Raw genomic sequence first — 24,732 nt, 5'->3', positions numbered from 1 at the left:
TAGAGGCCCCAAGAATGTTTTGTCCTGTTCCACGAATGGATTCTGGAGGTATGAAGGCTGTAAACTTAGGTCCAAATGCTCAGCTATGCTTATTGCTCCATTTAGCCATAGACAAGTCCTCGAATAGCAAGCCTGAATGTTGACACCAAGTTCAGCTTGTCCTAAACTTTTCAAAGTTCAGCAATTGTTTTTACATACACATAGATGTGTTTAAATGCACATGCGTGTGCACACACACACACACACGCACACACACACTTACCTGGAAGACTGTTTAGAAACAGCTCGTATGCAGAAATGGCTATGTATAGCCTGAAATGGCCTTTTGGCTGTGGGTTGTGGTGCCACTCAGTTTGACAGCTCCCGTGGATTATTGAGAAGACCACAAAAATGAGCCCAAGCCAGGGGCTGAGTGGTGGCTCATGCCTGTAATCCTAGCTACTCAGGAGGCTGAGATCTGAAGAACAAGGTTTAAAGCTAGCCAGGGCAGGAAAAGCCATGAGACTCTTCCCTGTAATTAACCAGCCAAAACCTGAGATAAAGATGTGTCGTCTTAAAGTGGCAGTGAGCTAGCCTTGAGCGTCTGAACTCAGGGAAAGCATCAAGACTTGATCAACCCCATCAAACCCCAGGATCAGCAACAGCAAATGAGGAGTGGGGTGAGGGGAGGGAAATGGGGCCCAAGACATGAGAAAGGGTATAAATGTTTGTGAAGTAATGCACCTTCTATCTGGTGAATCTAATGTAACTCTTCTATTAATTATAAGAGAAAATATATGGAAAGAAAAACAAAAAGAATTCCCAGCCCAAAAGATGGTTTTATAGAAATAACTAACAGTCCTGATAGCCTGTGAGCATTGTGAGGTCACCAGGTCAGCTGCCGGACTTGACCTGGAGCAGGGGACATACGATGCCAGGGTCTCAGAGTCTGTGAAGTGCTTGTCTTGAGGTAGGTCCACACAGGAGCTCGGCGGCTGATTTCCCCTCTCAGGCACAGAGGAGTGAAAGTCCACTGGTGGTATTCCACATTGGTTTGGATCACCAAGCTTCTGCTCATTCTTTGCACATGCTAATGGTGTCTTCACACATGGAGCTGGACTCAAGCTGCAGGGATACAGTGCTCTGTCTGTGCGGATGAACTCTGTCATTTGTGCCAGAATGAGTTGTTCTTGAGCCTGTGTTGTTTGCTTTCTGCCTATGACAATGTCTCACCTGCAATGAGAGAAGGAAGGCAACCAGGGAGTCAGGCAAGGAGATCCCCTCCACAGGCCAGGAGAGTTAGATGGGGTTGATCAGCCTGCTCCTGAAAGAGAAACGGGCACAAGAGACTGGCAGAGGGGGCATTCAGGCCAAAGGCCCACTTAGCCTTGTCCCCTTACACTCAACACACTGCCTTGACTCTCACACAAGCTGTAGTGAAGAGTGGTCTTGGCTCTCTGTAGTCCTCTGACTGGATAATTCTGCCTTAGAGAGGCCTTTCTCCCTGCACACAGCACTCCAGGTCATTCTTATCAAGTTGCAGAGGGGCTGGAGGATCTCAGAACCCTTGTCTCACTAGGGTCTAGGTTAAGCCTGCTCTTCTTTGCTTCCATCACCACAGGGCAGCAAGTTTGTCTATGCCAGCTCCAACTCAGGAGTGGTCCAGGTCCCTCTGGCCTTCTGCAGGAAGCACAGCAGCTGTGGGGAGTGTGTGCTAGCGCGGGATCCGTACTGTGCCTGGAGCCCATCTGAGGATGCCTGTATGGCTCTCCCCAAGACCAGGGACTGCACCAGCAGGTATGGGCTGGGTACTGTGGCAAGAGCCTGTATGAGTGAGCAGGGAATGATAGGTATCCTTTTATTTTGCAGGACTTGCATCCAGGACATGAGTGGTGATGTGTCCTCATGCCCAAGTGAGTTCTCCCTCTTATACCATCCCATCAGGAACAACTAGGTCAATCAACCACTCATATGTGTGTGTGTGTGTTTGTGTGTTCCCCTCCTTTAGCCAAGCCACATGTCATGTTATATACTCTGCTCCTTATTTCTTTGGAAAGAACGCATTGTCTGCAAGTACTCTTCCAGTTCTGCTTATCTGGATGTCAGTAAACAAAAACAAGTCGTATTAACGATGACAACAGAAAGTACTTGAGTTCAGGTGGGACAGGTCTCACCCCAAATCCACAAATCTGAAATGTTTTTAAATCTTATGTTGTTATTATAAAGGCAATGTACTGAGGAGTTACAGTTACTAAGGTAAGGAGTACATTTCTTTTAGGGCACTGTCAGCCTTTCCCTCCCTCCCTTTCTCAATCTGAAACATTTCGAATGCCAATGTGATACCACATGTGCCAAATCCTACATTGTAAGTATAATTTTCATGGGCAAGATTATTTTAAAAAATTGTATACATTTCCCTTCAGACTATGCCCATTAGATTCACTTGAAACAAATGATTTCTGGACACCTAATGTGACATATACTTATATTCCAAAGAAATCCAAAACACATCTAATCTCAAGCACCTCAGACAAGAGCCCTCCCATCCTTAACTGGTTCTCATGGCTTCCATCTGGCCTTGGCCGCCTCCTGGAGGTCAGCTGGGTAACCAGAGGCAGGGACTGAATGAAGCTGGGATTCTCTGTCCCATTCGTCCTCATTTCTCTGAGTAGACAGCAGGCTTCTGGAGAGGACAGATGGAAAAGAAGGGGAGACAGACACCCAGCGTAAGCCTCTTCAGGGTCAGCAGATGTGCAGCTCATTAGACCTCGGCCTCCCTGGCTGATGAGCTTTTTCCTGGGACCTAGAGTAGGAGATGAGATTTCTGCTGCTCAGAGCTCCCTTGTTTGCTTGTTCCCAAGAGCTGCTGTCTGGAGCTCATCTTACCATTTGGTCATGTATGTCTTCGTCTTAGTGCTCCTGAAGTTTCATCTTGTGCAATGGGTCAAAGCTCTGTTTAATCTGTGGAAATTATTTTATTTTTGGAGGTAGGTGAATATACTTGCAACCATAGAGTTTACACACCTACACACACTACTTTTTTTGTTCTAGGAGTAGATTATTACCAGAAGATTTTTTATGCCAAGCATTGTACAGCATACCTCAAATGCCCCCAGAAGTCCAACACAGCCCGGGTAGTATGGAAGTTCCAGAATAACATGTTGAATATCATAGGATATAAATACAATTTTCCAAGTACGAAAAATTTGATCATCTTCAACCTGTCAGAGAGAGACAACGGGATATACAGCTGCCTGTCGGTGGAGAGGGTGGGCAACACTACCATCTCTCACGTGCTGAAGAGATATATACTGGAGGCGAAAAATGGCCTGAACCCTGACTGCTAGGAAGGGAAAATGTAGAGTAACACAAAGTGCCATCCACCTGGATGATTTTCCCTCGATGCTAGCCATTCAGACCACCATCCCCCAGAGCCGTCATCTCCCTTCCCAAGCCTTAAACACCATGAAAATACTCACAACACAGTTCCCCCTACTCAAAGACGGTAGTGTGTCTCAAGCCAAGCGACCAAGGCTCCTTCATGATCCCCTTCCTCTTCCTCCTCTTCCTCTGGGCCTATGTCTGCTATAAAGGCTACTTGCTCAGACGGTGCTTGGAATTCTGCTCAGCCTGCTAGTCAGGAAGAAGCCCAGTTAGGATTGTTCTGACCTGGTGAAACTCATGAGCTGCTCCCAGCAGAATGGAGAGCAGTCCAAGCTGGCGCTGGACACGAGCAGAGTCTCCACAGAGTGACCAGACTCATGGACGACCAGTGAGCTCTCCACCAGACAAAAGCTAGTCAATGCCAAGTGTGAACTGAGGTTCACCAACTCGGATGCCCCGGGGGACTGAGGGCTAGTCGTGTGTACCCAGCCCCATTCCCAGTGACTTCTGTGACTGTTACTAAAGATGTAAGTGGGTAGTATGATTTTCATGCTCATCTTACTCTCTCCCTTCTCATCTGGAAACGTCCATTATCAGGAGAATTTTTATTCCATAACTTTATTTCTATGTCTATGTGACAGCGTCATCTTCAATGTGATGTGAATTCGTCATTTTTTGGTGCAGCCGTCTATTTTGTTAGTCTTGTTTTTGTTTTTCTATTTCGAACCCTACACATTGGGAATGGATCTAATAAAGTTGAAGTCATGCTGACCTGTTTAGACTGTTACTTTCTTATCCATATTGTTGGGTCTGCCTGGGAGAAATGATTCCTTCACTTGGCGTTCTGTGCACCCTGGAAATCCCCGCCCAGACTGTAACCCTGGCAACTGTCATGTCCCTCAGTGGGAGGTCCCCCAGTCTGAAGTATTTCTTCATCCTCTGAGGTCACATCCGCTTCCACTGTGGCCACACTCCTCCCCCCTATATAATGTCTCACTTCCGGCCATAAGCTCACTTTCTTCCGCCTGACTCCATCTTGTGCGGCTGTAGGTCTGTTTTCTCTCTTTCTCTCTCTCAATAAACCTTCACCTCTTAAACTGCGTGGAGTTTCCTTTCGGCAAGCCTTACATTTGCTGCCTGAACCGGGGACACCTCCCAGGCACAACAGCTGACCTGGACAGTCCTCCCCCAGGGCTTTCGGGGCCGCCCTCACCTTTTTGGACAAGCATTAGCAAGGGATCTCCTTTCTCTTCAAGTGTCTCCTAGTGTCATCCTTCAGTATGTGGATGACCTCTTGCTCTGCAGCCCCTCCCTTGAGCTGGCTCATCAACATACAGCTGACCTCCTTAACTTTCTACTGTCCAAAGGATATAGAGTCTCCTCTTCCAAGGCCCAGATAACAAAGCCAGAGGTACCATATCTGGGTCTGTCCATAACTCCCACTGAGAGCAGAATTACTCTTGACAGAAAAGCCTCTCTCTGGCCCTCAAACCAAGGAGGACATTCTTTCCTTCCTGGGACTGGCAGGCTTTCTTCATATTTGGATACCTGGCTTTGCTACCTTGGCCAAACCGCTTTATGAGGCAAACAAGGGCTCCCAACAAGAGCCACCGGACCACACAAATCCCACTGATAGCCCATTTAAAGTACTGAAGCAGGCACTTCTTTAGGCTCCAGCACTGGCTCTACCCAATCTTTCAAAACCCTTTATACTCTATGTCACTGAGAGGCAGGGAATTGTCCTTGGGGCTCTTGGACAAATGTCGGGCCCATCTTTCAAACCTGTGGCCTACCTCTCAAAACAGCTGGACCCAACGGTAAAAGGCTGGCCAGGATGCCTTCAAGCTGTGGCCGCAGCAGCTACTCTGGCTCAGAGGAGCACAAAACTCACATTCGGCCAGCCCACCGCAGACTAAAGGACCTTTTATCTCATAAAGCTCTGTCCTCCCTTTCCCCTTCCCGCTTACGGTTGTTTCATGCAACATTCATTGAAAATTCCAACTTCTCATTGGAAAGTTGCCCCCCTCTTAATCCAGCCACTTTGCTTCCATCCAACTCTAACTCTCTTTTTCATTCATGTACAGAGACCTTGGCAGAACTCACACCCCACTTTACAGGTATCTTGGACGCGCCTCTCTCTAACCCAGAAGACACCTGGTATATTGATGGCAGTTCCACATCTACCTCCCTGGGCAGTCGGGTTGCAGGCTATGCTCTTGTTAACAATCACGCCATTATTGAAAGCAGCCCCCTTCCCCCTGGCACCACCTCACAAAAGGCAGAACTTATAGCCTTCACTAGGGCCTTAACCCTAGCTAGGGGTCGGAGGATTAACATCTATACAGATTCAAAATACGCCTATCATATTCTCCATTCCCATGCAGCCATCTGGAAGGAGCGAGGCTTCCTGTCCACAAAAGGCACCCCTGTCACTAATGCTCCACTTATCTTAAAGCTCCTGGAAGCGGCTTCCCTTCCCCAACAGGTAGCCGTCATTCACTGCCGGGGTCATGGGACAGGACCGGATGTCATCAGGGTAGGTAATTCAAAGGCAGACCAGGAGGCAAAGCTAGCGGCCCAGAGACAACTTCCAGCTCCCTTACTCCTGGTACTGCCTCCGATCCAACCCTCTTATACCCCACAGGAGCTCGAGGAACTTACTCAACAGGGAGCCTCCCAGGAAGCGCAGGGATGGAGGACCCTGGGAGGACGACTAGTTCTTCCCAAAACACAAGCAGACAGCTTCCTGTCTCAGATTCACCAGGCCCTACACATAGGATACAAGCCTCTTTCCCACCTTCTGAAATCTTTAATCTATTGTCCTGGCCTAATCACATGACTAAAAACTGTTACCCAAACCTGTCCTATTTGTTCCCTTACTTCCCCACAGGGCGGTTTCTGACCAGCTGCATTCCCCACACACCAACTCCGGGGGCATACCCTGGGAGAAGGCTGGCAGGTAGATTTCAGTCATATGCCCCCATGTAAGCGACAGAGATACCTTCTAACTATGGTAGATACTTTTTCAGGATGGATAGAGGCTTATCCCACAACATCAGAGACTGCAGATACTGTCACTTCTGTCTTACTAAAAGAAATTATTCCTAGGTTCGGTTTACCCAGGTCACTTCAATCTGACAATGGACCTGACTTCATCTCCAAAGTGACCTAACAGGTAGCAGCCTCTTTAAATGTCCAGTGGAACCTTCTCATTCCTTATAGACCCCAGTCTTCAAAAGGTTGAAAGAGCAAGTGCTCTCCTAAAAACACAACTCACCAAGCTTTCTTTAGAACTTCAGCAATCCTGGCCAGAACTGTTACCTTTTGCTCTCACTCGCTTACGTGCCTCCCCCAGAGTCCTACTTTTCTTAGCCCATTTGATCTAATGTATGGAAGACCTTTCCTCCTGGGAAATTTCCCCACTGATGGCACAAAGGCTCCATTAATGGATTATCTTCCTGTCCTAACTTTTCTTAGACACATGTTACGCCAACATGCTGCTGAATGCCTTCCCCAGCCCCACCAAGGCCCTTTCCCTTCTCCTCCAATATTGCCTAGGGATCAAGTCTTTCTCAAGACCCTTGATCCATCTGGTTTACATCCTAAGTGGACAGGCCCACACCAGGTCCTATTGACCACTCCTACTGCAGTGAAGCTCAATGGACAGCCACAGAGGATTCATCTGTCAAGAGTAAAGAGGGCTACTGCTTCTGTTCCTGAACCTCCTATACCAATGATGACACAAAGGTATGATTGCCCTTCTATCAGACCTACCAAGGTAAACCTGCCTCGTATCTCAGAAGAAGATGAGGGTGAGTAATGCCGAGCTAATTGTTTTCCCTTCTCCCCCTCCATTAGATCTCCTCTGTATTCCTCTTCACCTCATTGCTTTTGTTATCTCTAAATCACTCAAGTTTTTCTTTCTTATCGTTTAGACTTGACCTCATAAGACTTCTCTTGGACTTCATCCAGGGACACAGGCTTATTACCATGGGACAGTCACTGTTTCCTTCTCTTGGACGGATAACATCCTCACCTTCGTCCCCCAATATCGACGCCCCTTGTCAGCAGGAAATAGCCAGAAAGAGTCGGCGCCCCTTTATAATTATCAGAAAGTGGGAATGTTAGGTCTGCCTGGGAGAAATGATTCCTTCCCTTGGCGTTCTGTGCACCCTGGAAATCCCCATCCAGACTGTAACCCTGGCAACTGTCATGTCCCCCAGTGGGAGGTCCCCCAGTCTGAAGTATTTCTTCATCCTCTGAGGTCACATCCGCTCCCGCTGTAGCCACACTCCTCCCCCTATATAATGTCTCACTTCCGGCCATAAGCTCTCTTTCTTCCACCTGACTCCATCTTGTGCGGCTGTAGGTCTGTTTTCTCTCTTTCTCTCTCTCAAAAAAACCTTCACCTCTTAAACTGCGTGGAGTTTCCTTTCGGCAAGCCTTACACGTATAACCACTCTGGCTTGCTGGCTCTGGGCCCTTCCTTTCCTCGTCTACCTATTTGCTTCCTTCTGCATTTCCTCTTTCCCCAAGTAGGGATGGAGCCAGGCTGGAAAAGAGGAACTAAGCATGATGTGTCTTGAGGTTCATGACATTGCAAGACTTGGCAGGACACAATAGGATGTGCCTTAAAGTGCTTAGCTTTGAGAAATGTGGCAGCATGTGATCTTCGTGGGGGATGGGCGTGGGGGCTGGCTATTTCATGGGGACTGGGCCAACTGATATAATTTTTTATACTTTCCCATCTATTTGTTGGGACAATATTAATGAAACTTGTGCCTCTCACATGAATATTTTCTCTCTCTCTGTTTAAAAGGTGACAAATGTATATTTTGGGACTCTATTGTACTGTAACATCTTTCCATAGAGGAAAAGGTAACAGTTGGTTGAGTAATTCTTCCAGCAAAGTCATTTTTAAGTTAATTTGCTAAATTTTGAAAAAATAAAACATGACACTTGAGCTTTAAAAAAGGAGTGTAATTTTTTCATATATTTTTATTGTAATTAATGGAAGGATTACATTATATTCACCAGATAGAAGATACATTACTTCGCAAATATTGATACCCTTTCTCATGTCATAGTCGCCATTTCCCTCCCTCCCTCCTCCCACTCTTCTTTTTTTGAAATACTTTTTTTTTTTTGGCCAGTCCCGGGCTTGAGCTCAGGGTCTGAGCACTGTCCTTGGACTTTCTCAAGGCTAGAGCTCTACCACTTGAGCCTCAGCACCACTTCTGGCTTTTTCCTATGTATGTGGTACCGAGGAATCGAACCGGGGTCTTCATGCATGCTAGGCAAGCACTTTAACCACTAGGCCAAATACTCCCGGCCCTGAAATACTTTTTATTGTGATTAATAGAAGGGTTACATTATAGTCACCAGACAAAAGGTGCATAACTTCACATTGATACCCTTTCTCATGACATGGTCCCCATTTCCCTCCCACCCTCCATCAGATCATCTTGATTTTCCTCCTTCCCTATCCAATTTCAAATAACCAATTAAGCACATATAAAATATATCAGTTAACAAGGTGAAATATTGTAACAATATGAGATAACCAAGGGACAGCAAAAGAGATGAGAGATAACATAGTACATTAAGGACAGCAATCAAAAAAGGAGTGTAATTTTGTAAGCAATGAAAGCATGCAGGCTTTTGCAAATGCAGCAGGTTTAGAAATCCATTCCAGATGGAAATATGGTCAGTTGGAGACACTGATCTATGGTGGGCTGTGAATGACAATGACAGCAGGTTGTTCGCCGTGCTGCTCAGACCAGCTCACGCTTGCTTGTCTTTTTATGTCTTCCTGCAAAATAGTTCTGTGTGGGTTGGCAGGGGCTTGCCCAGACTTCAGGCTCCAGGCTGTGTGGTTGCAGATCTGATGGAAACTTTGAAACTTGTGGCCCCTACGTCAGAGGAATGGCGGCTGGCTGGTAGTCAGTGACACACAGCGAGGGTGGCCTTGCAGGTGGAGTCACACCTCTGGGGTCTATAAATGGAAGTGCATACCAGCCATCCAGTTTTGATGGCCCAAGTTGGTGAAAGTTAGAAAATTAAGAGATACACTGGCCTGGGAATAGAGACATGGCAAGGAAGTCTGGGCAGAAACAACCCCAAAAGATAAGAAACTGCTCTGTAGACCAGAGGGAAGGTGAGTACTGTGGGGAACTTAGGTTACCTGGTTAAAGGGTAGGATTTTCCAAATATGATTGCATTAAAGACCCTGGAATGAGAAGATGACTCTAGATGGCCCAAGGGAGAAGCTAGGCAAGTTTTAATATCTCCTCTTACTGGTGCTACAGAGAAAAGCAGTGACAATTCAAAGACGCAGTGAGAATGAGGCTGACATTCCACTTTATGGAAAGGTGAAACACTGCACAAACATGACTAGACAAGGAAAAGGATAGTAAATTTGGGGAAGGGACTGGGCAATATGGTAGATAACAATTGTTTGTGCAAGGACCTATGCTGGAGCAATATCTAGTCTTCCTAATATGGGAATAGGGAAGCAGATGCCACATTTGTTTCCACATTTGCTGCCACATGGATTGTTCTCTGCAAGAGATTCCAATCCAGTTTCAAAAATATGAGATTGGGGCCAGGAGTTTGGCCTAGTGGTACAGTGCTTGCCTCGGATGCTCAAAGACCCAGGTTCGATTCCTTGGTACCACATACATAGCAAAAAAGCCAGAAATGGTGCTGTGGCTCAAGTGGTAGAGCTCTAGCCCTGAGAAAGCCCACAGACAGTGCTCATGCCCTGAGCTTAAGGCCCAGGACTGGCAAAAAAAATATGAGATTGATTTCAAGGTGTGTTAAGAATAGGAAGTTTGCAGGCACCGGTGGCTCATGAACATAATCCTCGTTACTCAGGAGGCTGAAATCTGAGGATCGCATTTTCAAAGTCAACCCAGGCAGGAAAATCCCTGAGACACTTGTTTCCAAGAAACTCTGAGTAAAGGTAGAATTGGAGCTGTCTCAAGTGGTAGATCACTAGCCTGGAACAAAATAAATTAATTAATTAAAAGCTTAGGGACAGTACCTAAGCCTTGAGTTCAAGCCCCAAGATTCCCCTTCTCCCCACCAAAAAAGATACTAGAAAGTATATACAAAAATGGTCTTTTCAAGGTGGAAGTGGCTTGCCTCTGAAACACAAATCGTTACATCCACCCAGGCATTATACCCACTTAGGCACCTGGCAAGTTTAGGAGTGTGGAGTGTCAAGTTCCTATACAGGAGCAGGCTGTACAGGGAAAGCCAAGAATTATGACATGTCCCAGGATTCACTCTGCACATGACCAGCTAAGGAAACCCCCAGGGGAACAGAGTGAAAAACACAGTGAGATTAGAGTGCCATCGTGATGGCCAAAGGTATGTCTGGTCAGAGTAGCCCACTTTCAACTGATAAAACCAGGGACTGTTTTTCACTAGGACTACATGAAGGACATCAGATGAGCAATACTCCAGAGGAAAGTTAACCTTAGGAATATAGCTTGAAGCATGTCAGTAAGCAAATGAACAAGTCCGCAGGCAGAGAGAATGTGCAAGATACAGAGAGAGATGGAGAAAAAGAGAACAAGAGAAGGATAGTTCATCATGTATACACCGAACAAAGGATTGTGCCTTTCAGGTTCTTTTTACAAATCTCATAGCTCATGTCCAACTGCTACCGATTGTGCTATAAAGGGGAACGTATGCCTTGCTTTTAGACAGAAAGGATGGCGTGTAGAGTATCCAGCTTTGGCTCTCTCTCACATGCCTTCAGTCCTCAGTAGTCTTCATGCCAAAGCAGCCTTCATGACATGAAATATTCAGATTCTGGGCCGGAAGTTTGGCCTAGTGGTAGAGTGCTTGCCTAACATGCACAAAGACCTGGGTTCAATTCCTTGGTACCACATACAAAGAAAAAAAAAAAAGCTGGAAGTGGTGCTGAGGCTCACGTGGTAGAGTGCTAAGCCTTGAGAAAGTCCAAGGACAGTGCTCAGGCCCTGAGCCCAAGCCCAGGACTGGCAAAAAAAAAAAATCAGATCTACCCTTTGCTGTGAAGATGGAGGAAATGATCATGTGCCAAGAAATGCAGACAGCCTGGAGCAGTTAAAACAGGCATATGGTCAAGCCCTAAGATTTAGCCCAAGATTAAGGTTTACACCCTCTACCAAAGTCTAACTTCCCACAGCTTAGATCCATATACATTCATTTAGGAACCCAATGCTGCTTCCTAAAATCTGGCCTTGGTTCCACATGAGCTTCGCATTCCCTTAGAGATGAAGTCAAGAGCATCACCGCTGGGCTGTAGAATCAAGTGCAGAGTACCCTGTGTACCAGCCACGTTCAGACCGTGGATAGATAGGAGCCGCCTGGAATGTTTGTCACGGGCATTCCTTCAGTCTGCCATGGCTGAGGGCCAAGGCTGTGTGGCACTGTGAGAACTATAGGCATCATTTGGAGAGTGGTAGGGCAGAGGAGGAGGTTGGTGTTCTCTCACCAACCAAGTCTGAGTATGCGGGATGATATGGGCAGTGCTTAAAAAGGACATGAAGTTGACTGGCATCAGCAGGTAGGGTCACCGTCTGGGCTGGAGAGGGGGGTTAATGTAAGAACCAACGTGGTTGGTTCATGAATGTATTGTTTGCTTTTGCTTTTTGTTGTTCTGTTTGTTTGTTTCAGTCTCGTTGGGTGCAGAAATGGAGGGACAAAGGATAAACAAATGCACGCGTGGTACTCAGTAGAAATGATGTAGAAAATGAACTATACAACTTGTGGGTGGGGACAGGAGGGGGCAACTAAGAGAAAGCAGACAGGAGGCCTTGGCCAAAAGGAAGTGGACTCATTATCTGTCTAATGAAATAAGCTTTCTGTGCAGCGCTTTAAGAATAAAAACAAAATTGTATTTTATAAGGAACATGTGTAAAGCGCATGGCTGTCTGGTTGAAGTAAACCCCTCCCACACTGACCCCATCACCTAGACACATAGCCATGGCTGTGCTGAGATCCTGTCAGCCACAGTGATCACCCTATCAGACCATCTCTCCCTGACCCAGGGCCACTGGTCACACTCCTGTGTAGCTGCTGCTCCAGGCCTCTCCATGTACTAATCACTCCATGCTTTATGACAACAGGCACAAAAAGGGTAAAGACACACACGTACACATCCACGTTTGCCTCCATCAAGGATGTGTGGAAGTTCCCCATAATTCATGGCTGACATATCCTCAAGAAGGCACTATTTTGTCCAGGGGTCCAGTAGAACCCTTCTCTAATATCCTCACCTGTAGAGGTTTCAGCAGCCTAGCTTGGCCTGGACCCTGACTTCTCCCCATCCACTTGCTTACCACACACTTACACGGGTTGGGGTTTGAGTTGCTAGAGTCAGGAGGCTGAACAGAGCTCTCCGAGCTGGTTGTTGGCTGGTCCTGAAGCTTAAACACTGTCGGCACTGGGGTCCTGTTGCTGTATAAAGTCGCATTGCTACAGGTGCCCTTTGGGCTCTGTCTGCCAGGTATTTTTCAGGGAGACAGTGGGAGCCTGCCTTGGGTTGTATGGTGACTGATGCATGTATTTGTAGCGACTCTCTAGTCTACCATCACACCATGAGCATCCATCCACATGAAGGGCCACCTTGGAGTTCTGCCTGCTGTGGTCCCAGGAGTTTGGGGTCAGCTAGCTGCACTGGTACCCACAGGCAGAATTTCTAGAAATATCATACCCACAGGGGCTGATGCTTGTGGATCCCTGCTACAGCTGCTTGTTTAGATGTGTGTGTGTGTGTGTGTGTGTGTGTGTGTGTGTGTGTGTGCTAAGTATGTGGTGCATGTAGTTGTGTGATGTTGGATATGATGTTCCTGGAGAATGTATGTTATATGTAGTATAGTGTGTGGTGTTTTGTTATGCATGGTGTTTGATGTGTGTGGTTTGCATGTGGTAAGTGTAAAGTCTGTGGTGTGACAAATGGTGTCTGTGTATGTTTACTATGATATGTATGTATGGTATGTGGTGGGGTACTGGCTGTATGAGTATGGTGTAATGTAGTGAACACACAGCATGTCTGTGGTGTATGTAGTGTGTTGTGTGATAGGATGTATGTCTGATCTCATGTGTGGAGTATGTGGTAGGATACGGGGTACACGTGATAGATGCATGGTGTATGTGGTGCATTCAGACAAGAACTGAGCAAGTCTCTTGCTCTGTGCCACCTTTTGGTAGAGACAGGTATAGGCATAGCTCACAGCTTCTCACTGTGGAAGTGGTGCTTCACAAGGCTGTGGAACTGTCACGGTGACCCAGAGAGGAGGTACCTTTCCTGCCAGTCTATGGGGAAGAATCAGAGGTGCAGAGCACATGGCTGGCTGCCCAGGGAAACAAGGCCAATACACAGCCCTCAGGAAATGGACTTGTCTACATTCTGTTCTTCGTTGCTCCATTTTAGGTGTAAAAGAGGGTAGTAACACTTTCCACAGCCAGGTGGAAATGTGACGGATGATGGTAAGCTACAATCAGCAGGGTGAAATCCAATACTTCCAACCTAAGCCATTCCTATACAACTCTCCAGGTAAAGGGTTTTGCTATACTTTTTTTCAAAAAATATTTTTATTGTGCTTAATAAAAGGGTTACATGATATTTGCCAGAGAGAAGGTACATTCATTCACATACATTGATACCTTTGCTGTACTTTTTTGTGTGGTCATGGAGTTTGAATTCAGAGCCTGGGCACTGTCCCTGAGCTTTTTTTTTTTCCTCAAGGCTCATGTTCTACCACCTGGAGAAACTGCTAAACTTCCAGATTTTAGGTGGTTAATTGGAGATAAGAGTCTCATAGATTTCCCTACCCAGGCTGGCTTTGAACTATGATCCTCAGATCTCAGCCTCCTGAGTAGCTAGGATATGCAGGTATGGACCATCCATGCCTGGCCCTGCTGTTTTTATAAGGTGAACAGAAAAAATATGATGATGATTATTTTTATTATTATTATTAACCATAACAAGCTCATGGCATGCTAAAACCAGAGTCTAAGAGGAAGCCTATTCTATGTCTTCTCCAGGATAAATGGAGCTACAGGCTGAATTAAGGGCCTATAGGCCAGACTTCCAGCTTCCCATCCTCCAGAATCCACTGTCAATTTCTTAGCAGAAAACATTCAGGAGGAAGCACGATGTCAATAATGAGCTATTAAGTATCCTATTGTTTCTCTTAGGAGTTCATACATGGACAAGTCTGTATTTACCATGACATAGAGCCAACACAGTCTGATCTCACTGGTTCAGGTAACAAGAACATTCCTTCCCATGATGCAAGGACTGTTTCACCTTGACACTGGCCTTGTGCTGTAGGAACTCAGTGAAGTTCTGTCTCCCTAGTTCTGCCTTCCTCCATTCTGAAGGCTAGCACATCTGGGCCAGGAAAAACAGCATGGCCAACACTAGCTTAGCCAGTATCACATGACAGCCCTGCAAAGCCACGCACCAAGGCAGCCACCAGACCTGCTGTCTGGGCCCCGTTACCTTCTTCGAAGACAATAGTAGGGTTTGAACTGGTTCAGGTTTCTGGAAAAGCTGTGTCTCCTCAATGACATGCATACCATTCTTTAGGCTGACTGCTTTGTACAAGGTGCCCTGATCTGCAAGGCCAAAACCACAGGTCAGTGAGGCAGCCCCAGAGGGACACACCTAGGTCACCAAATCAAGGTCACCAAGGTCACTCAGGAGCCAATACTCCCCCTTCTGCACTCCCAAATTACTCCCTCAATTAGATGCTTCGATTAAGAGGACAGTGTTGCACAAGAACTAAAAGAGAAAGCCTCTGACAAATAATCTATTTGAAACTCAAGTTACAGGTTATTCTGATTTTCTTACAAAGCATAAGCTTTTTTTTTGCCAGCCCTGGGGCTTGTACTCATGGCCTGAGCACTGTCCTTGGGCTGTCTTAAGTCTAGTGCTCTGCACTTGAGCCACAGCACCATTTCAGGCTTTTTCTATATATATATATATGCAGTACCGAGGAATTGAAGCCAGGTCTTCATGGATGCTGGGCAAGTACTCTACTACTAGGCCAAACTCCTGGCACACAAAGCATAAGCTTTTATTCCTAGGGCATACAAATCAGCTGGGAAGTCCTCAGGGTGGGCTTAAGGCTCTGTCAGCTGCTGTGGCAAGAGTACTGGTCCTAAAGGAAGTGTATTCCCCCCATCCCCAGCCACAGATCAGGACCTATCTCAGCCTGGCTCCTTCCAGGGATAGGAAAAAAGCCTCCAAGCAGCACTTAGGAAATGCCAGGATGCTCAGTGCTCACAATTGCAGCACTCAAGGGTATCACTCCATTCCCACAACAGGGACTTCTTTGCAGGAGCCCATCCCAGATGCAGGCCAAGCCTTGAATGTTCAAACAAGCTCTCTAGTCATAGAGATCTGGAAGCCCAGATGCCATAATTCTTTCATGCTTTTATAACTACTTGGCCTACCTGAAGAGAGATGTCAGATCTACCCACAAAGGATCTTAAGTACACTTCCAGTCTCTTACCCAAGGACACAGACACACTTTGACTGTGACTTCCCCAGAACCTACCTGTGCTGAGAAACATGACATCATAGATGGTTCCATCCAGAGCCTGGGTCCTATCCACCACAATCTGGGTGTAGTTCACATCTTTTATGATGAATGTGGGCCTGTTGTCTATGGAGTCACTGAGTCATCCATCAAAGGGTGGTCTTTAACAAATAACAGTGTTTGGGTTGGTAAATTCAAAGAGCTGGTGTAGTTGGCTGCATGTGTCTCGCTGTTGATGCACTGTGAAGGCAAAACTTTCCCTGGTGAACATGCCTGTCCATCACCAATCAAGGACAGCGCTGGGAATCATGTAAAGTATAGCACTGAGGGATCCACACTGACTAGTCTCCAAAGAATGGTGACAGAGGATAGCTAAAGAACTTCTTCCCAGAAGCCAGAGGATGCAACTCACATCCATACAATGTGACTGATTTTGACAGATCATCAGTGTATAGAATTAACTACCAGTGAACAAATTTCCAAACTTTGGAAATTAAAGGCATGTTGTCATAATAATTTTCCCATAAAGATGAGGATTCTAACAAACATTGACAAAAAACAGTCTAATGTTAAATAAGGGTAAGCAACTTTTTTCTTCTAGAGGCCATTTTGGATATTTATAACATCATTCTCCAGCCATTTAATATTATCAATAATAGACAGGCAGGCTAGAGACAACCAATAAGACCGACTGGAAGTTTTCATGGCTGCCCCATCATGTGCCAAATAATTTCTCAGGTTGTATATGACCCTCAGACTGGGCATTCCCACCATAATAACAGAGAAAGAGGAAAAATGGTGCCAGCTTCCTAAAATTTGGGACCTTCCCAAAGTTAGTGAGTACAAGAAACTAATTTTTATTGAACACAGTGCACACAAAAGAAAGAACTGATTATGTCTGGTCAGGGCCAGATATCCAGAGCTGGTGGGGAGGGGTGGGGGAGACAGGTTAGGGCCCATTTACTACATGACAAACAATGAGTGGGGCATCCAAATTAGCTTAAAACTTCTTTTTTATTCTTTTTGTCTTAGAAGAAAATAAAAAGTGACTCCTATTGGGCCCAGAGTTTGGCCTAGTAGTAGAGTTCTTGCCTAGCATGCAGGAAGACCCAGGTTCGATTCCTCAGTACCACATACATAGAAAAAAGCCAGAAGTAGTGCTGAGGCTCAAGTGGTAGAGTTTTGGCCTTGAGAAAGTCCAAGGACAGGGCCCAGACCCTGAGTTCAAGCCCAGAACTGGCAAAGAAAAAAAAGGGACTCCTATTGACTAGTAGACAGAATAGTTCATGACAGTGAAAATCACTGGTAGAGAAATTATGTGTTTCTCTGCAGGAAACTGAACTGCATTGTGCAAAATCAGTTCCACAAAAATAGACAGTAGCACATTCCTTTGGGAAGAGTGTTCTGAGACTTGTTGCACAATATACAGAAAAGGGTAAAGTTGCCCTCTTTAGTTCTCAGGCCCAGTGGATGCTGGGCATGGTATAGACGCATGGTGGCCAGAAGACTCACCTTCTAGGAGGCCCTGCACTTGTGGGTCCTAGACTCTTGAACAGGGACAAAAACCTTTCCCTTAGAGCCCCTGCCCTGCTCACCTCTCCAGGCCGTGGAGTGGGCACCAGATCATAGTAGGTACCCACTTGATGTGAGACTTCTCCACTGTGACCCTCTGCATGTACTTGCCATGAGAGAACACTGCCTCCACCATGGATAGCGTGTAGGCACACACTGCTGACAGGCCCACGTTGTTCCTGCAAAGGACAGGCCATGTGAGTGCATGAAGTGAAGCTGGGCACTGGGGAACAGATGCCATTTTCCCAGGGCAGCACTTACAGCTGTGAGGTGAAGAGTGCATAGAACACAGGCTCTTTGAGGTCTGGGGACCGCAGTATAAAGACATCTTGTAATATGTCGAAGGTCAGACCTATGTCTGCCTGGGAGCAGATCAGCCTAGCCTTCAGGAAAGAGGTCCACTTCTTCTGTAAGATCCTCAGACCCCCTCGGTCTCCCTGAAACCCCAGAGACAAGACATGGTAAGGGAACCTGGATGTCCCATCCGCATGTGGTCTGCATGCAGGGTGTAATACCCAACCTCAGTAGTTTATAGCATGACTTGGACAAGCCTTGCTGAGTAAAAGGAAAGCAGACACTTTCCTGCTAGCTCAGATCAGGCTTTCTGGCTCAAAATAAAACAAATAAAAATCCTCTCTCTTAAAACTCATCTAATGATAACTCATCTAGTTACAACTGTTCCACAGCACTCTGAATGCCACTGGGTTCTGAATCAATGAGACTGTTTCTTGGCTCCTGTCCATCTCCAAATAACCTGTAAGTGAACCATATGGACCTGGTTGGTGGCAGGCAGCCTCTAGACATGAGACTTCTCTTGGATAAATGGATGCATGTCCTCTTTGACAGATCCAAACTTCTGATTCCATGCTGACAACTAGGTGGTCCTTAAACACTGTGCAGTGGCCAAGGGCTGAGAGGAGTCAACTGTGAACTCTCAGGACTTCATGGCTGAGAGAGAATAAAACTGATCTACCTTCTCTATGGTTACCTCCCCATGATTTCAGTTACAGAGATTGAGATTCTGTTCTATTTATCATTTATTACAGCTAATGCCTTATTTTATCTACTTTATAGACTAAGGCATATGTGTATAGGAAAACAGTGCATAAAGATTCAGTGTTGTCTGTGGTTTTAGGCATCCACTGGGAATTCTTAGAATGAATGGGTCCTGGAAACCAGTGAACTAAAAATAGAAGGCATGCTTGCCAAAGAATATAACATGAAAGAGTCTTCTTTTATCTGGGACACAATGCAAGCCTACTCCTTTCTCATGTCTACCATGTAATCATAGGAAGGCAAATGATGAAGCATGTAAGAAGCCTTTATTTTTCCTTCTGATGTTTTAGCAGACTCATAGGCATCTGAGGTCTGTGTGTACAGCGTGGCATCGATGGGGAGATAAGTGCACATCTCAGACCGGCAGTGAGACAAGATACAGGACAAGAAAAGGATTCTGAGGGGACGACAGAAGTCCTTAGGCCAAGCCTCATAGCATGAATTTGGTGGGGTATATTGCATGATCTTGGTCATGGATGCCATGCAAACCCTTATCCCAGGGCTAGGTGTCACGATTAGCCAAAGTAGGTCCATTGTTCGTATCCTGACAGCTATGGAACTACAGTGGTGGTGGAGAGTGAAGGCACGGACACCTCAGGCTGGGCTGCTGTTAGAGTGGCTCAAATACCTTCTGGGAGCCCTGCTCTTGCATTAACCATCCACTAGGACTGCCATGCACCATCCTGGCCTGAACAGGGGTGGTTCACTGCTCTGCAAGCTGGGAAGTGAGATAGCCATGGGTTAAGAGAAACCTGATAACTAAGTGAGCCCTGGCTAGAGAAGAGCTAGACAAACAACTCAGATACACACAGCACCCACTTTCTGTCTCGTGTGCTAGGCTGTTAAGGGGAGAGCACACTTAAGCCTCCAATTGTGTGTATCGGTGGCATGAGATCACTCTTACTGACTGGAGAGGTTCCAATAATGATCACCTCATGGAAAGGTCACCGGGCAACTGGGAACTGAATGACTTCCATGGAGGATTAGCTGCAGCTAATCATCTTTTGTGAGTCCTGATGTCACCCTGCCTTTCCTAAAATGCCAGCTAAGCTACCTTGAGGTTTGCTAACTCTACCCATGGCAGTTGTCTGGTGTTATGCATCTGCTTTTAAGACATCCTTGCCAGGCTGGGAGTTTGGCCTAGTGGTAGAGTGCTTGCCTAAGCATGCACAAAGATCCAAATTTGATTCCATGGTAGCACATACATAGAAAGAGCCAGAAGTGGTGCTGTGGCTCAAGTGGTAGAGCTCTAACCTTGAAAAAGGCCAAGGACAGTGCTCAGGCCCTGAGTTCAAGCCTCAGGACTGGCAAAAATAAAAAAGAACATACATCCTTGCCACCAATATCTCCACACACATATACTTCAAGCTTTGGGCCTGATAAACATTTTGAAGTGTAGTTCTCACTTCTTAGCCTTCCCTTACTAATTTGTGATTCATTCTTGAGTTGACTAAGAGCTCCTAATAGTGGGATTCTAAGTCCCAGAGAATCTACTTGGCACACTCAACAAAGCCTAACTTTTCCTACAGCCTTGGGGAGGTCTAAGGACAGTGCTAAGGGGTGCAGCCTGGGTGCCGTTGTCATCTTAGTTCCCGTGGACACTTGGTGGAGGGAGAGGGAGGAGGGAAGAGAGCTGGGGTTCTGATAACAAATATATGGAACCTGCCAGGCCTCTCAACAGTGAATGATATGGCAGGAAGGGATTGGGGGGGGCAGGAAAAGATGCTTTTCCAGGCCTGCTCCCACAGAATGGAAAGAACTTCTAGGTCAGCAGGGAGATCAGGGCTCACCTTGCACACTCTGGCAACGCGGGGGACCTTTAACTTGGAAATAAAGTCATACTCCATAGACACTTCAGTGAAGAAGAAGTAAACCTTGTCATCATCATGCCCAGGACTATCAGAGCTTTTCCGGATCACATCCGAATAGAGGAATCTAGGCTCTGCAGAGACACGAGACTGATTGTCCTTACACAGAGTGTGTCACCACCTACTCCCATGGTGTCACAGGCAGTCAGTGCAGCTTTGGGGTCAGGGACTTCCCTACAAATATATCTGGAGTGTGTGTGCCATGTTGGAATCAAACTACAGAGCCAGGAATGGTGACAGTACCATGCCCAGTCATGTCTGCCTCACTGTCCTCAAGTTCAGAAAGATGGCCCTGATTCTGGCCCTACAAGACAATGTTCCTGCTGGAAAGCAGAGCCTCTTCTGCTATAAAGTACAGACCCAAACCAATTGACCCTGGCCAAACGAAGCAGTTGCTCTAAGACTCTGGCCAACTCTGAAGAGAAGTCAGCTGCCTCTGCATATCAGACCACAGTATCCATCCCCAAAGGTTGTCTAGAGGTTTTAAGGAGTCCTAGAATATCTCTGGCCACTCCCCTCTCCACAGGAAAAAGCCAATCACCAGCACCTTACCACCTGTTCCCAGAGTCACACATAAGCCAGCTGTCATCTGGAGGTAGCAGGCGCTGGAGGTGTGGCATAAAACCTGAGCTTTTATTGTCATGCCAAAATAACTCCTAATGTGACAAATCTGAGTTTGTCATTAAGTCAAGGGTCAGTTACAGAAATCTCTCAGCATAGGAGGTTAATATGACCTTAACATAGTGCTCTGTTAGCATCGAATAAACCAAATAGGATGCCCTGGTTTCTGGCCAAGTCTCTGAAAAGTTCCATTGCCTCTAAGGTGTAAACAGTCCAGGATGCTGAAAGGTCAGGGAAAACAAGAAGAGAAGTGGCCACCCAGAGTGCACTGTAACATCTTACCATTACAGAGCATCTTACCATACAGCCATTGGATGTTGTCTTCTGCACGCAAAACATTGTGGGAAGGATTTCGAGAGATGGTGTACTGGCTTCCTAAAAAATTCTATTCTGTCCCAGAATATAGCTCTCCATCTTTAATACCCCAGGAACATGGAAGAGGGAGATTAAAAAAAATAATTAGAACAACCCCTCCTTTGTGGCATCAAGATAAATTTCTTTGTAACTTAATTAAGTACCACTGTAGAAGACAAAAGCAGCTTCCCAACTTCGGAGATGCCCTCTAGTTCCTGCAGCCATGTCTTTTCTTTGGAATAACAGTGGATGCCATGTTCAATTGCATCACTGAGGTTTCCAAGCAGTGACTGGATGCAAGCAACCACTTCTCACATCCAATGAAGGAATGACAAATGCACCTTTCTATACCATATGTTACAGAACCATCCCAAGTTGAAAACACTGTCACTTGACACACACTTTCATTCAAACAACATAGTTTACCTTGCCAACCATACTTGTGCTCAGAACACTTATGTAGTCTATACGGAGGGCCAAAGCTCCTCACTCAAGGTCTGTTTTGAAATCAGGTGCTGAGAAATTGGTGCAATGCACTGAACATTGCACTAAAGGAAAATGTTGAATGGCCATACAATGTACCTCCCTTCATCATAGAGTGGAAAAACTGTGAATGGAATTATTCTAATCTAGGCACTGTATAGTAGTACATACCTCTAAGAGCTACAGGCCACTGCTGAAACATGAGACCACTGTAGGCAGCTCATGTTTCCGGGGCTAACCTCTCTCCCAAAGAGGAATGTCTGAACAGTGATTACCAAAGATGGATGTAAAGTAGTATTGCTACCTCAGTGGTGGCTATCCCTTTGAATGATGATTTCAACTCTTCTTCAGGAGTCTGTGCCAAAGGATAAATACCTACTTTTGAGGCAGCTGATATTAAAATGAGACCAGGGCCAGTCACCAGTGGCTCACATCTGTAATCCTAGCTACTCAAGAGGCTAGGATTTGAGGATCAGAGTTCTAAGACAGCTAGGCAAGAAAGTCCATGAGATTCTCATCTGCAATAAACTACGTGGGGGTGGGGGGGAAGAGAACCGAGAAGTAGAGCTGTGGCTCAAGTGGCAAAGTGATAGCTTTAAGCAAAAGAAGCTCAGGGAGAGTGCTCAGGCCCTGGAACTCAAGCCAGAGTATCAACACACACACACACACACACACACACACACACACACACACACACACACACACACACACACTGAGATCAGGGGGCCAGCCCTAGTGGCTTACACTAGCTGTTCAGAAGGCTGAGATCTAAGGGTTATGGTTCATATCCAGCCCAGGTAGGAAAGTCTGTGAGACTCTTACCTCCAATCAACCATCAAAAAGCCATAAGTAGAGCTCTGGTTCAAGTGGGAGAGCACTTGTCTTGAGCAATAAAGCTCAAGGACAGTGCCCAGACTTTGAGTACAAACCCCAGTACTAGCCCTTTCCCTTCCCCATCCACACACACAAAGAAATGAGACCAGGGGAGAAAGACAAAAGAAGGAATTGGACTTCTTATTCTATGTGAGCATAGAACATTTGGCCATAAACTCCAGGGAGAAAGCCTGAGGAGAAGGACTCACCAACCATGACGGATGTGTGACTGTGTGCAGGATCGTAGGGACACTTGCCTTTGCCTTCTTCATTTCTTCCCAGAAGCTCAAAGGATGTTAAGTTCTACAATTGAATGAAAGCAAAGGCATCCTAAGACATCTGGATTTTCAGCCAGGCTTCTGGGGTCTAAGCACACAGCTGCAGCTGTCAGCAGTTCATTTTCTAGAGTGTTTCACCAGTGCCATGAATCCCCCGAACCCTGCCTTGAGCCACACTTCAGCTGTGGACAAAGAACAAAAAGGAGCCATGTGGGCTGTACATTCTTTTCAAAGAGTGGTGAATCTTTACAGAGAAGCATCACTAACGACACCCCGCTCCCCCCGCCCCCCGACCGCCCTGCAGGCGCGCACACACACACACACACACACACACACACACACGGAGAGATGTCTCCATGGCTGACCTCATAATACACGCATGTTTTGGGGGTACAAATGATCTTATGCCTCCTTAGAGTTCTCCATTCTTCTTTAATCACTGTTCAGGCTGTTGTGAGCCCCAACTGACCCACAGGGAAAGTCCATGGTCTTACCAGGTAGTCACAAGTGGGCTGGAACGCGCTGGTCCCACACACATACAGGAAGCTGGCATTGAGAGGTTGAAGCACCTGAATGTAGTTGAGGCAATCTGTCTGGGGGGAAATAAAAATCACCTGGCTATTTGTCCAAATTATAAAGTCTGTTCTGAGCTTCTCTCCCTGACCTCTTCATACAATGGCCTATTTTTTCCACAGACTGTGGAACAAGTAGTGTTGGACTATTTAAGGATATAATAAACTGGATATGCATAAACTATAAGTTCACTAGTCTAATTTTATCTCTGCCATTTCCGCAGGTCATACATTCACTGGGGCTGGAGGAGGCACTCATGGTGGCACTGATAGTACTGAGACAGAAAGGGGGACAGAGTGACCCGCTTCGCTGAATCTCAGTCCTATTATTTCCTTTAGTCTCTTTTCTCTTCTTTCTCTTGTCTGTTGGATGGCATTGGTGCACCTTTAAACCAGAGTCCAGTCCAGGGGACAGCCATGACTGTGTCAGATGAGTCATTAGGAGTTGTGAGGGGAGGCCGGCTAGGAGAGAGCAACGTGGAATGCACAGTCTCCCCAAGTCACAAGTTCAATCTACTGGGTAATGGAGCTCCCACACTGGGATTCACTTTTCCGAAGTCAGGTGCTGTGGTCAGGCTAGGTCCAGGGGAGGGCTTCTCAGAATTGGGCACCTACAGGCTCCAGTGAGTCTGACCCCTAGCTCCATGGCTGTCTACAGAAAGGACATAGAGGGCTCGGTTCTGTGGGTCGTGGGAGGGCTGGGGCAGGTTCTAGGACCCAGGGCATGTTCTCTGAGGCTCAGTCACCTGCATCTATCTGTGGAGCAGAGGAGCACGTGGTCAACCATCAAGTAGCATTTTCTGAACCCTTCTGCAGGACTAGAAGAGTTGGTGGAGTTGCATTTGTTTCAGTGCATCTGATCTCCTAGCAAGTGTTCCCTGTCAAGGCAGTCCCTCAGAGATGTGTGTCACTTTCTGACTTTGGTGAGACAAGGAATCAGGAGGTTGAATCCCTGAGAGTTCTGGGAGTCTTTGGAGTGGTGAGAGTCATCCTCTCCTATCCAGGGTCACATCTGGATAGGGCAAGGCTGTGTGCTTAAGACCCCACCTTGATAGATCTCCTTCAGCCAGAGCCTCTGACCTAGCTCTATGAGGGGCCACTGGTCCAGGGGCTTTGGGTCACAATGGCCAGTGGTCGGCCTGGGCAA

General features: G+C 46.5%; 2 protein-coding genes across 18 annotated transcripts in view; one reads left to right on the top strand and one right to left on the bottom strand.

Annotated features, from left to right (window-relative positions):
• The window catches only part of LOC150065231 (semaphorin-4D-like), a 19,035-nt gene extending 15,709 nt beyond the window's left edge, over positions 1-3,326 (top strand). The window contains 3 exon segments of the mRNA XM_090329342.1: positions 1,601-1,776; positions 1,849-1,892; positions 3,031-3,326. Coding sequence (XP_090185468.1) covers positions 1,601-1,776; positions 1,849-1,892; positions 3,031-3,326 — 516 coding nt within the window.
• LOC150065230 (semaphorin-4D-like) lies at positions 805-24,732 on the bottom strand. 17 transcript variants are annotated; one of them, XM_090329807.1, is made up of 14 exons: positions 24,332-24,625; positions 23,508-23,606; positions 22,945-23,195; positions 21,326-21,439; positions 20,327-20,478; positions 17,742-17,917; positions 17,504-17,659; positions 15,927-16,148; positions 14,867-14,982; positions 3,459-3,609; positions 3,081-3,200; positions 2,866-2,940; positions 2,533-2,782; positions 805-1,212 (listed from the first exon to the last, which is right to left on the bottom strand). In XM_090329807.1, the coding sequence occupies exons 5-8, from the start codon at positions 20,381-20,383 to the stop codon at positions 16,103-16,105; spliced, it is 435 nt and encodes a 144-aa protein (XP_090185933.1). In that variant the 5' UTR covers positions 20,384-20,478; positions 21,326-21,439; positions 22,945-23,195; positions 23,508-23,606; positions 24,332-24,625; the 3' UTR covers positions 805-1,212; positions 2,533-2,782; positions 2,866-2,940; positions 3,081-3,200; positions 3,459-3,609; positions 14,867-14,982; positions 15,927-16,102. The 17 variants fall into 17 exon arrangements, with proteins under 17 accessions (XP_090185933.1, XP_090185934.1, XP_090185935.1 ...); XM_090329808.1 differs by having other exon boundaries at positions 22,993-23,195; XM_090329809.1 differs by having other exon boundaries at positions 22,993-23,038.

Source organism: Megascapheus bottae, chromosome 3, assembly GCF_031878675.1.
Source record: "Megascapheus bottae isolate mThoBot1 chromosome 3, mThoBot2.hap1, whole genome shotgun sequence".
Classification (NCBI taxonomy): Eukaryota; Metazoa; Chordata; class Mammalia; order Rodentia; family Geomyidae; genus Megascapheus; species Megascapheus bottae.
Note: the sequence above shows the minus strand (reverse complement) of the source record. Positions and strands in the feature narration are given on the sequence as shown.